At 35.7% G+C, this 14,108-nt stretch overlaps 1 protein-coding gene across 1 annotated transcript; it reads right to left on the reverse strand.

The window, feature by feature from the left end:
• Positions 1–692: 692 nt before the first annotated feature.
• Positions 693–12,279, reverse strand: LOC113572440 (tetraspanin-31-A). Its single transcript, XM_027002019.2, has 6 exons — positions 12,114–12,279; positions 9,188–9,355; positions 8,473–8,553; positions 8,161–8,301; positions 6,798–6,908; positions 693–1,857 (listed from the first exon to the last, which is right to left on the reverse strand). Exons 1-6 carry the CDS (start codon positions 12,174–12,176, stop codon positions 1,729–1,731), a joined length of 693 nt encoding a protein of 230 aa, XP_026857820.1. The 5' UTR covers positions 12,177–12,279; the 3' UTR covers positions 693–1,728.
• Positions 12,280–14,108: the final 1,829 nt, after the last annotated feature.

Here is a 14,108-nt window from a genome sequence, read left to right on the forward strand (position 1 = left end):
AATTTAGGTGGACAGTGCCAAAAATAAACCTTTTTTTTTGTTTGTTGGCTCAGTTAGTTAGTACAGCTGTGGTTCCAAAATGCGTCTATTACTCTTACAGTAGTCTCTTGAATTTTATATAGTAGTTTTGTTCAGTCATGTCTTAAGTTGCTCTGGTAAATGAATGGTGTTTTAGAATAAAAACAATGTTGAACTATCTGGGATTCATTGCCAATGTCCAAGCCTGGTGATATTTTAGAAATCCTCTGCTTGACCAGGCTTTCAAACTGCCAGAATCAGACATTTTACAGGTGAGTATCAGACAATCCATCTGTTCACTGAAGAATGGTTTGGCACATGTCTACACCTGAACCCGCCTCCCATTTTTTTCCAGAATCTTGAGCCACAATAGGAAGCCGTATTCCTCTCTGGTGGAGAGAGACACTTGCGAATATCTACAGAAAATCTGTGCCAGCAGTCACAGCTGATAAATATTTCACTACTATTCCACTATGTTTAAGGGCTTTTCATACTTTGTTTTACACACATTTTTTAAATTCACTCTAAAGTGTCATTTAAATGCAACCAAAAGAAAAGCAACCAATGAGGTACACTTAAGTGTATTTATTTGGGATTTTTGGAAAGAAATGATTTATATAAGATTAAATGCACTGCATGCAAATTTATCCACAAATTTGAGCAAATAACAAATCTTAATACCATAACATTTATTCATACATTTTATACTTCATTATGTTTTCGTACAATAATGTAATATTTTCCTCATGGAATTATACATGCTTAGATTATCACAGAATATTACAAGTTATTCATACATTTACACAGGTTGGTTTGTGTAATTCTACTCATGGTTAGATGGTGTTAAAAATTAATGAATACATTTTCTCCCATCTTTATCCTATGCATTATTTCTATGTATTATTTATAAATGAATATAGATGTATCGTAATGACAAAGGACAAAAAATATGGCACATCACCTCCTAACTAAATAACAAAAATGGAAATAGCTATTTAAGAATCACTCCTTTGCAACCCCTATATATAGTAATCTTTTTTAAAATTAAGGTCTCTCACCTTAAAACTACAAGTTTATGATGTATAAGAAAGTATTTTACAGACATATCAGTGTTCTTTTGTGAGATGGACAAATTGGGGAGTGACACACTGGTTAGATACACCTTCGGGATGTCACCAACAACCCTGGACGTCACAGCTACTCACAAAGTTTGCTTGTGGGGTAAAACATGAAGAGCATTCAAAAAATAGTTTTATGCCCAGAACTAAATGCATATGCCACACACAGTAACTGAACAAATGTGGGGGAAAAAGATTCACTTGAAGATATGACTTTTAACAGAGAAGCTACAATATACTCACAGTTCTCAGCTGTAGGTTAGGTTGTGACACCATGGAAAGAGATTCTACTGTTTACACATTTTTTAAGACTGTATTGAGAATGTATTGAAAATTTGTACTAGTACAAAGTATCATCATTTAAACAAGATATTACAGACTGCAATCAAATTCCCAGGAAATCATCTGTGGTAGTAATTCAAGAGCAGTCATAATTCCCTGTTTTACCTTCATTACCTACTTTACCATCAACCTGCCAAAACAAGTTCTAGGTGGGGTGGGGGGATCTGGGGTGAATGCCCACCAAATTCTGATTGTCATTGTCATTTGAACTTTGTCAGTGACATAAACCTTGGCTTCCACTTGGTGCATGTTATTCACCTGGAATGCCCTTTGTGCTTTGTTCATGTGTAGCACACTTGTCTGCAATAGTCAGAGGGTTTTTTATAGTTGAGGGGTTTTTCTTGTTTCTAAAATGCATGGCCAGCCACACAGCCAGGATCTTTTAAAAAAGAAGAATATTTATATGAGCGCACACATTATACTTACTTTATAGATCTGGACACACAAATACCCAAAATGTATATCTCAAATACAAGGAATACAATGGTTTCAGAAAATATTCAGACCCCTCCACTTTGTGCACTCTTTACTGTGTTGTAATATTATTTTAAATGGATAAAATCTCTATTTTTCTTCCTCAGTTTACACTCAATAATCCATAATGAAAAACCAAAAACATGTTTTTTTTTTGCAAATATATTACAAACAAAAATGAAATCTCTGATTTCCATAAAAATTCACACCCTCAATGCAATACATTTCTAAAGCCCTTCTACAGCAATTACAGCTTCTTACATAAGTATCTACAAGCTTTGCACACCTGTATTTGGCAGGTTTATTTCATTCTTCCCGGTAGATCCTCTAAAGCTACATCAGACTTGATGTGAAATATCTATTAGCTGCCATCTTCAGGTCTCTCCACAGATGCACTTAAGTCTGGGCTTTGACCAATCCACTCAAGTACAGTCCGAGATGCCCTGAAGCAGTGTTGTCTTGGCTATATGCTTTGGCTCATTATTGTGCTGAAAGATAAACCATCTCTGTAGTTTAAGGCCATATGCTCTCTGTAGCACATTTTCTCCAAGGGCATCTTTGTATTTGTATTTGGCTGCATTCATCCCTCTCATCCCTGTGCATGCCACTGAGAAGAACCCTGGTAAAATGATACTGTCATAAAATGATACTACCATACTTCACTGTAGGGGTGGCATTAAGTTCACACCATGGAATGGAATCTGCCAAAAAATCTGCATGTATATATCTGCCTATAAAAGGTTTTGCCAAACAGAGAAGGACTAGAACATATTTTTAGGTGATGTTTGGTTGGGAAGTTATTATTTAGTTTATCTCACCCTTATTAATTATTTAGTGTTACTCTTATCGATATAGTTAGTAATCAGTTCTGGGTATGCACTGAAGTTATTAGCTACCTGCATGTATGCCTTTAACATCACCAGCAAACAAACTGCTACCTATTTGTACATTATAGTGAAAAATTCACCTAAAGTTCCAGTTGAAATGGACACAGCTTTTTTTCTTTAATTGTGGTATATAGGAGAGCATGCTTCATACATCTTTGGATGCTCCCACACAGCTAATGATTTTCTCCTCCTCTGTTTTGTCTTCAAGTTCCTCCTCTGATTCCAATTTGCACACCCCCTTCTTCTGATTGATTCATGAGAAGTGTGGAGATTTACTACTGAAGTTGAAATTTAAACTCGATCCATTAGGATCTGTTGCAGAAAAAATGGCAGCAGAGGAATCAGCAGAGCCTGTGGACTCTGTGTGCCTTGTAGGATGTAATGTAATTTTGACTGGAATCTGCTCTGCAGCATGAACATACCCTTGTTCAGGTTAGTTAGCGGTATCTGATGTTTGCCAGACATAGTACTTGGAGGTCTACCCAAAGAGTACAATGTCTCAACAGATCACAGGATCATATTTTTCATGCTTCAAATAGGCTTTCATATGACTTTTACTCAAGTGCCTTCCATTTTAACATAAAGGCCTGAACATTGCCCTTCTTGCTCAGCAGAGTGGCTGTACAGTCAACTCTAGGAAGACTACTTGTCATTCCAAACTTCTTTTATAAAAATGATTAAGAATCCACTCCACTAAAAAGGCCACTGTGCCTTTTTAAACTATGTCAAGTTAATTCAATTTGCTACTGGATTCTAATCAAATTCTTGGATAATAAAAGCAAACAGTGAACCACAGGTCTGAACAGTATCATACAAGAAAATATGCTGCCTTTTGGTGAAATTTACCATGTACAGTAGTGAATTGTAATAAAAAAAAATAGTCATCCATATGAATAGTGTAGATTCAAGTTTGGGTTCTTTTTTTGTTGTTGTTTTTTTTTTTTTGGGGGGGGGGGTATCTGGCATTTCACATTAGATGATAAAATCAGCTAACAAATTTGAATCTCAAATTGTTTTTCTTTTGTTGCTACATGAAATTCTACAGGTTAATTTAGATAACTGTCCAAAGAAAAAGGTACATAATTTCCTCCAGACAAGTTAAAGAGGTAGCTGCTAGAGTCAAGACAAATATTCTGAAACAAGCACAGCTGGCTGCAGCAGCAATGTTTAGTTAAACAGCTAAAGTGAGCTACACAATTGAATGCATGCATTTGGTTTATCAGAAAAGATCTTCTGTCTAAAGCACAGCTCAAATTTGTTCTTACTGTTTAAAATAAACATATTGTGTAATATATGAATCTGAAGTTGGCTTTTTATTTGTGTACTATGGCACTTTAAATATGGAGAAAAAAAAGATTTAAGGAGGAAAATTTGAATAAAAAGCTGTTAAGGTGGAGTTGAAAATTAAAATAAAACAGCAGTCCGGCAGGGACATCCTGATCAGGTTTTTTTGCCCAATATCCCTATCCAAGCCATTTAATATTGAGGATCTTCTGATATTGAGTCTTGATCCAATACATTTCCTAAATAATATTATTGCACAGTGTACACTTCAACTACATTGCAGTTATTAAAATCGATCTAATGTATATGCTTGACAACTCAATTATTAGATAAAGAACTTTTGGATGTTTAAAATTTTCTTGTACATTTAAACACCCAACTAAAGCCCCAAAGATGTGTTTTTATAGAATTTTTGGTCAGCTACAGGAACCTTATCAGTGCATTTGGTAACCACAGTGTATGACTAACTGAGCAGTGACAATAAAGACCATATCTATGCCATATTTCTAGTTAAAACCTTTTTGCTTGCATGAATCACACATTTCTTTTTTTCACATTTCTTTCTTTCTTTCTTTCTTTCTTTCTTTCTTTCTTATGTTTGTCATGTCTAGTTTCCAGCCAGCCTTCACTGAACTACATTCCCCAGAATCCTCCTGTCCGTTCCCAATCCCCTGATTATTAGTTATACCTGTGAATAGGTTATTTCATTGTTTCTGTTTATAAATACTTACTTGTTCGTCTTCATGAAGTCTTGCTTTGCAATTGTCTAACGTTTCCAAGCCATTTATCTTACTCTTGTTTTTGGACGTATGCCTGTTTATTTTCTATTTTTGCCAGTTTGTTTGCTTGTTTTATTGCCCTATCTGTTACCAAGCTTCACCTGCTTTTTCACTTTGATTTTGGACTAACCTTTGAACTACTATATTAGTTTTAAGCTGTATGCAACTCTGCTTTTGCATACAGGACCTGACAATGTTCTCTAAACTTCTTCATTCCACTTGTTCATTTCTCTCACATTTGTATACCACTTTATGTAATTCAGACAATTTGGCTTTTGATTTTAAATACATTTGCAAAACCTTTTAAAACATGTTTTTTTTTGTTCTTTTTTTTTTTATGAATTACTGAGTGAAAAATTGTAATTTTAAACATTTAAAATTAAATCTATAACCCTATGTGTGAAAAAAAGTGAAGGGATATGAATACTTTCTGAATCCATAGAATGTCCAGTTTAGATGATATATGGATATATTGGTGTCTTTTATGCGCATTTCAGTTTACCTCTCCAAACTAGCAAATAATTTACGGTGGCCATGAAGACCTATTGTGATGCAAATGAAAAAATGCTGCAATTACACAAAGCACATTCAAAGTATATTTTAAGTGGTTAAGGTACTTGACCTTTTTCAAGTCCCACCACTGCCAGGTTGCCTCTTTTGGGCCCCTGAGAAATTACTCAATTACTCAAGTTGTATTCAGTCATAATTGTAAGTCACTTTGAATTAAAAAAGAAAAGAAAAGAAAAAGCCTGTGCTATAATGCTGTAAATGTAAATTTCTGAAACGAGATGCAAATTCCAAAAAATGCATGCAACTTCAGAAATGTTGCAAATCCAGCCACGCACAAACAGAAGTATTTCTGATGTACATGGGCGGGGGGGCGGGGGGGGGGGGGGGTGTCGGCTGGACTCCTAAATGAGTAGCTGATGAAAAATAATTGTATTTGTGATTACCACAGATGTATCATTGGCTACAGAATTAACAACTGACCTATTCATGCTCTGCATTTTTGCGTATTTACTGTTTATAGACTGTACAGAATGCAGCCTTAAAGAACGCTAATAAAAATTCCATTTAACATGTCTAAGTTTCTGTCTAGCTAAGCTACTTAGCTAGCTGGATACATTCAAAGTGTGATACTAATTTACAACATTGACTAGGTTTTCCATCAAGTTTGAGAAATTAGCTGGTCTGTTACAGTGACCAGTTTAGTTAGCTGGTCTATTACAATGAGCAGCTGGCCAACTGTCTTATTCATACTATCTTATCTGAAGTGTGATGTTTTTATATGCACACAAAATATGATTTGAAATCAACACTCTAAATGTAGTATATAAACAGAAATTGAGTTGTAATAGATAACAGCTCATTAGGTTCAACCAGATTGTAAAAACACACTCTGAATGTAGCTAGAAAGTAGCGCATTATTGGCAGGGTCAGGTTTATATTCATGTTAAATGGGATTTTGCTTTACCAGCATTCTTTAAGGCTGTGTTCTTTACAACCTAGCAGTAGCAACAAACGCAAGTATGTGAAGCATGAACAGGTAAATTATTCATTTTTTACCATATACCAATGACAAAACTGCGATAATTGCAAATATAAATTTCTTTACACTAGCTGTTCAGTTGTCCATACTCTTTCTGCGTCCTCCTGAAACAACACTTCCATTGTGTTGTGACTGGATTTGCAGCGTTTCTGTAGTTGTATGTGTTTCATGAGTTTGAGTTCTGAATTTGGATAGCATTCATGCATTTGACTCGTTTCTGAAATGTAGCGCATGTGTTTTCATTTTGATTAATGTTTGTGTAGTTGCCGTGTAACTTGCAGTGGGGCTTGCTGGCCACCGTAATAAATAAATGAAAAAGCAAGCAAGTACAAATGGACAAACAAACCTCTGAGAAGCTGAAGAATAGCCCAACTTCACCGAGGAATTTGAGGGTTTCACCAGCATGTTGTAGCATTAAGTCCCCACATGTGAAACAGTTCCCTGTTAGTTTACAAGCCTGAAAGACAGGTGTGAAAGAAACCACTGAATACTTAATACTCAATTAATAAAAAAGTACTTGTATGCAATTCATATGGGAAAGCTCAATAAATATATTGTTCAATACAGTCAATTTTAGCTCTATTGAACCGGCAGTAATTCTCTTACTTTATGGTATTGTTTTCCCCAATGTTTTTTCAAGTTGTTTTATGATAATTAATGTTATTTTGATAGAGATGGAAATTATTATTTGAGTTTTAGATCATTTCATGGCAGTAATCTGAGAGGTTATGTGAAAGCTTGGTCTGTTCGCAAAGTGGAGATATCTCTGGTGTCACAGTACGGTAAATAAACATGTGTTGGTGTTCCTCGCTACCCGTCCCTGCATCCTCCTTAAAGCCTCCGCGTTACATCTGGTCTCTCCCATGGGATATCTCTTGGATATACCATGTTCTAACCCATCATCTACGGACACCCCCAATATTTTATGGAAATTCAAGCACTTTTAATTAACTCCTATCCACAGTTTTAATTTGTACCCATTCTTTTTTTTAAAGGTTATTATTAAATATAGTCTGCTTGCTCCTCTGAGTGTATTTAAAGAAGTGATACAGCTTTAGTCATAGCAGACTTTTTCTTAGTCATTTGCAGTATTTGACTAATTAATTAGATTTAACCAAAACCTGATGTGCAGGGAAATCATGAAATGGTGCAGAGCAGCTATGTCGCAGGACTGGAACTGAAAACTCCTCCTAATGAATGTCCACGTCCTGTCCCATAGATCTAACACACAACAGAGGTTAGTTCTCTAGCTATTCTAAAAATCCATGCTTCGAATAGCCACTATTCAAGCCACTAGTATAGTTTCTGATTAATAAGCCACTAGTATAGTATAATAAGCCACTAGTATAGTTCCTGATTAAATGGCTCAAGGGGGATAGATAAGATTTGGAAGTAAAGTCTGCAGGCCAGGTAGATCTCCAGGGAGGCACCACTGGTGTAATTCCAGGGAATGAAATCTTGCAAAATGATGAAAACTGGTACATAATCTGGAGTCACATTAGTTAATTGACACATAAAATGCAAAATGAGATACAAAAAATGGTTAATTTAGTTATGCACACTGGAACATTAGAATTTTTATAATGGATAATTACTGCCATGTGATAGACTATGTCCTAGAGAAATAAAATCATAGCTTTATCTTGTCTGACAATAAGTGCTTGTGATATTGTGTTTGTGTATTTCTGTAGAGGTAGCAGGGTATGTACAGCGATACATAGCTTGGCATCCATGCTGAACACCTCTCTGTTGTGTTCACTTCTGAACAGACCACAGCAGTTCAGGTGCTGCTCCAGAGTCCTCCTCGTCTTATTGCTCATCAAGCCCCAATATGTGCCAAACAGCTGCTCCTGTTTCGACACATAAATATACATAGCATATACACTCATATATATATATATATATATATATATATATATATATATATATATATATATATATATATATATATATATATATATTTGGCATTAAATATGTTTTAAAAAATAGGTAGAACTGTTGGTGTGTTTCAGAGCAAATACCTGTTGTTTTCTACTAAAAGTGAGGCAGTAACAGGATATGCCAAACTGGAAGAGAAACACTAAAAGCAGGAAGATCGTGTACTAATAGACAGCAATAAAGGAACATATATTCCTTTACAAAGTTTCCACATTTAAACAATGTTATAATACCATGTTGCCACTTAAAATGGAATTTCACTTATTTTTTAGCATAGTTTCCTTATTTCAAAGTAAACAAAGTAGATTATTTTAAAGAAAATGGGCCATTTACTCAGATTTATTTATAATGTATGTTGTAGGAACCAGTGGTCAGGAAGTCTGCAATGCAAAGACTTTTCTTTCATCATTTTGCTTATTACCCAAACTATCAGTAAATCTAAATCTTTATCAGTAATGCCTGATAAAGCCTAAAATACTGGTAAATCTGTACAAATCAGTTTCTTTGGGTGATATTTTCATAAAATTCCCTGCATGTATTACTTTAAGCAAAACAAGCAAAAAATAAATATTGTATGGCAAAATATGATCAAAAACCTCTAAGGAGTCAAACAACAATTCACTTAATAACTTACTTTATTTGCTTTCCTAAATTATATCATTGCCAATATGACAAATTCTAATTTGGTCATTTTGCCAGAATTGAAACAAACAAACAAACAAACAAGACAAATGTCTGGATGGCTGTTAAAAACAGTCCTAATGCCGTGAGTTTATCAAATGTTTATCCAAAGGATACAAAAAAGAGGATAATCTGGTGGTGTTTGAGGGCCCCAACAAGCCCTATAAAGGAGATGAGGAGCAGGAAGACTCCTATGGCTGTCACTGCACCAATGACATGTACACATACTCCTATTCCAAAGCCCTTTCCCCAGGCGGCTGCTCCAATTAGAGAAAGGCCTACCATCTGAGGGAAATAGCAATACACAACTTAGCCTATATAAATTAATATATACATCATATCTTAGTGTAAACAAAGATAGGATAGTAGTCAGTCAGTTACTGGACCCCATACCTGGTCTCACATTGCTTAATACATCATCATAAAATCTGCAGAGGTTTTTCCACCACCCCCTGAGGCCCCCCTGCTGTAGCCCACCACACCTCCTTCCAAGCCAATTACTTCTCTGATGCCCTTGACTGACATTCTCATGCAAGATGGGTTTCAGACACATACACACTGTCGAAACCAGACTAGGACTAGAAAACCAGAATATATATTAATTGCTTATTTCTTTATTTCTATTTTTTTCTTTCTCTCTCACTACTTATTCTGCTCCTTATTGTATTGTAGCTATTGTAGTCTCTGTTGCCGGCCAGAGGAGGATGGGCCCCCCTTTTGAGGCTTGATTCCTCTCAAGATTTCTTTCTCATGCTCTAGGGAGTTTTTTCTTGCAACTATTGCCCTTGGCTTGCTTAGTGGGGGCTTGTATTTGGACAAGTGTAAAGCTGCTTTGTGACAACGGCTGTTGTAAAAAGCACTATACATTGTGTGCACAATTATTAGGCAAGATTGTCTTTTGACCCTAGCATCATTTGTATGCATATGTTCTAACTCCAAGCTGTATAAACTTGAATGCTTATTGGGTTTAAGCATATTAGGTGATGTGTATTTGTGTAATGAGGGAGGGTGTGGCTTAGGGAGATCAACAACCTATATCAAGGTGTGCATAATTATTAGGCAGCTTCTTTTCCACAGGCGAAAAAAGAGATTTAACTGATTCTGAAAGGTCAGAACTCTTAAAATTGCTAAGATATTGGGGAGTGATCACAGAACCATCAAATGTTTATTGTAAATAGTCAACAAAGTTTAAAGAAACATGTTGTGAAAAAAGACGCAAATTAACTTCCAAAGATTTGAGAAGAATCAAATGTAAAGTGACCAGGAGCCCATTATCCTCCAGTACTGTCATATTCCAGAACTCCAACCTACCTTGAATGCCCAGAAGTACAAGGTGTTCAGTACTCAGAGACATGGTCAAGGTAAGGAAACCATTTCACTGCGCGTTATACTGTGTATGACTATGTATGTTACGAATAAACTGAACTTGAAACGGACCACTGAACAAGACACAAGGTGAAATGTAAAGACTGGGCCAAGCAATATTGGGAAAAAAAAAAAAATTTTCAAAGGTTTTTTGGACTGATGAGACGAGTGACTCTTGACTGACCAGATGGATTGGCCTGTGGCTGGATCAGTAATGGGCCCAGAGCTCCACTTTGACTCAAACGCCAACAAGGTGGAGGTGGGGTACTGCTATGGGTTGGTATTATTAAAGATGAGCTAGATGGACTCAAAATCAACTCCCAAACCTACTGCCAGTTTTTAGAAGACACATTCTTCAAGCAGTGGTACAGGAAAAAGTCTGCATCTTCCAAGAAGACCATGAATTTAATGCAGGACAATACTCCTTCGAATGCATTGAAGTACTGCACTGTGTTCCTAGCCAGTATGAGGCTTTAAAGATGAAAGAATAATTATATGGCCCCTCTCCTCATCTGACCTAAACCCTATTGAGAACTTGTGGGCCCTTTTTAAACTGGAGATTTATGGTGAAGGAAAACAGTATAGCTCTCTGAACAGTGTCTGGGAAGCTGTGGTTGCTCTTGCACAAAAAGTTGATTTTCAACAGATTAAGAAACTGACAGACTTGGAATGCCTATTATTGAAAAGAAGGGTGGAAATATTGGTCACTGATTTAAAAAAAAAAGTTTATTTGTAAATATATTGTATATTATTTGTAATATACAGAGCAGGTTTCTCCAGCACTGTTGCTGGAGTGTCACTGCATTACAAAACTGTGCATAATCTTGGGTATAAGATAAGGAGAAACAGAACTGAACTCTGGTCATCCAGCGTTACAGCTGGAGAAGAGTAGGAACACATTACCACTGTTTTCCTGAGTTACCAGGTCATTTTCCATGCTATAGGTCATGCTCATCAATTGTGGGATCGTTCTCAGGTCTTATCAGTTATGTTATGCCTAGACAGACCTTCCCATCAGCAAGTTTTGAAACATACAGGATTAAAATAAAACTAGCCAGTGTAAGTGACATATATGTGTCCTAGAATATGAGGAATGTTTCTTAATTTACAGCAGCACCAATAGCAAGACTAAATTACTTATGCACTATTCAATAGGTCCACAGAAACCAACTTTTAGCATTTTAAGTTTAAGGTAGCCTACACTGACTATTCTAAGATTTGGTCTTGTGAGGAGCTCTTTCTTTTTTATGTTTAGGTGGGGGTAGAGTCCATTTCCTTGTTTTTCATGTCCATTTCCTTATTCATGTGCATTTCCATAATTTTATTAATTGATTGTTTAAAGCTGCCTTCGTGATGTATTCAAAATATTAAGGGTTTAAAAACCTCAAAAGTAAACTACAGCATGTGAACACAAGCTTAGGTTAAGATTTGCTAATACCGGATAGATAGAATTAATCAATTACATAGTTTCACAACGTCTGTCAAATTAATTTGTTCCATCTCAGTCGCATAAGAATTAAATACTACATATATACTTAGTATTTCATTATCTGAAACAACCTCGTCGACGCAACTAAGAACCAATCTTTTTAAAGATCTTTGAACTCTCAACATGAAAATTAAGGCAGCATTAATCTAACCAGGTAATAAAATTTTAATTTGCGGGCGATAAACTCACCATATAAATCACGTTTAGGGCACAGAGTGTGTTTTTTGCACACGTAAATCCAACGTGTACCATTATAATCTTTATGTTGATTTATCTGAAAATTAAAGAAATGAAGAAATATGTTTAACTCTGAAAAAGCTTCTTTCGTTTTCTCCCGACAGTTCATAAAACCTCGCAGACGTCCGACACTTTTCCTTATGGTCACAAGTCCGTAAGGTCTCTGAAAAAATACGTTAATATTGATCTACGTCATTTCCCAGTATGCGTCATTCACCATATTTGAATCCATTTGAGAACAAGTCAACATATAGGCCAATTAAGATATTCCGTCATGAATTAACCAGATGTGTCAAAGCAACTGAGGGTGCTTAACCAGTTAAGATAACAAATTCGTCTAACGAGCCTCCCACAACACTACAACATTTAACAAATGAACACTTTGCTGCTATGCCAGGTATGAACTAATAAATAAAGAGCTTGCTCAAAGCATTTCTATGGTCCTAAAACACAAACCACAATGGTTGGGTAGAGAATCAGTGATGTGTTGCTAGAATGTCCAACAAGTATTCATCGCCACTATGTTATAAATAATCTGACACACACAAAATGCGTTATAAACTTTTTTATTTCAAAATGTAACAGTATTATTATTTTTAAACTTGTGATTCAAAAATATGAATACAAAGCTCCGGAAAAAGAGACCACTATAAATGTGACGGTCGGGCAAAATCAGACGCTTGCGGATATGAAACAGCAGGTTGGTTTATTTTTGGTTCAGGGGTTGTGCAATAATCCAGGGTGAAGACAAAAAAGAGTATAGAAAGGGACGATCAAACCGTAGAGAACATAACAGTCCGAGTCAGAAAGCAGAAGCTCAATCACAAAAGAACAAGGCAGAAAATCCAGAAGGGTCCAGGCAAAAATACAAAAACGAAGAATACTAAGAAAGACTATCCATAATAACGCTCGGTATGCTTTTAGAAAACTATCGGCAATACTCCAATATATACTCCAATAATCAGGACACACAGTTGAGTTCAATATTCCAGTGACGCTGATCTGATTGGAAGCCTTCGATTGGTTGAGTCATTGACTGGGTGACGAATGGGTTGCTGGGTACTGTAGTCTGCTTGGGGATCTGTTATGGCAACAAAATGATCAGTTTCTCTAGTTTTATGTTTGACTAGGTTGAGCAGTTTTGTTTTATTCTATAAACTATTGGCAACATTTCTTCCAAATTCCAGATAAAAATATTGTATTTCACAGCCTTTTTTTTTTTTTTTTTTTTTTTAAATGAAAATGACTAATGGTCAAAATAACAGTTACAGATATTTCAGACCACAAATAATGCAAAGAAAACAAGCTCATATTCATTTATAAACAACACAGTACTAATATTTCAACTTAGGATGAGTTAAGAAAACAATATTTAGTGGAATAACTGAACGTCAACCTGGCACGTGGTGATGGGACAGGCCTGGCACATGTGGAGTGGCTTCCTCCACTCTAAGAACAGCCAGGTCCAGTGATGCGACGTTCAGGTGAGACCTAAATAATTTAGAGAGCTTTCTAAGTCTTACATTTTTATTAGCCAGTTTACTAAACAGCAACATTTTCATTGCGGGTTCACTGGAGTACTCTACTGAACATTATGGGAAAAGTTTCACAAACTAGAGAGGTGGACCAAGGTGAGTGAACCTAACAAGCTGTGTCAAGCCCAGGACAGGAGCTGCTTATTAAATGATTTACCTGCTTATTACAAGAAGGTCAATTATATTACACCATTGAATTCTGAATTTCAATACTGTATCCTGAGATACAAACAGAAACAAATGAAACTGCTTTGAATAATCCTTATTGTAGCATTAACTTAATACAGTGTAGTGTAATAACATGCAGCAATTGTATCAAGTAACTTATTTTTGTAGTTATTATTATTATTGTATTATTTTTTGTTGTATCAAATGGTTTTACTACTACTACTACTAATAATAATAATAATTA

The sequence above is a fragment of the Electrophorus electricus genome, chromosome 20, assembly GCF_013358815.1.
Source record: "Electrophorus electricus isolate fEleEle1 chromosome 20, fEleEle1.pri, whole genome shotgun sequence".
In the NCBI taxonomy this organism is placed as follows: domain Eukaryota; kingdom Metazoa; phylum Chordata; class Actinopteri; order Gymnotiformes; family Gymnotidae; genus Electrophorus; species Electrophorus electricus.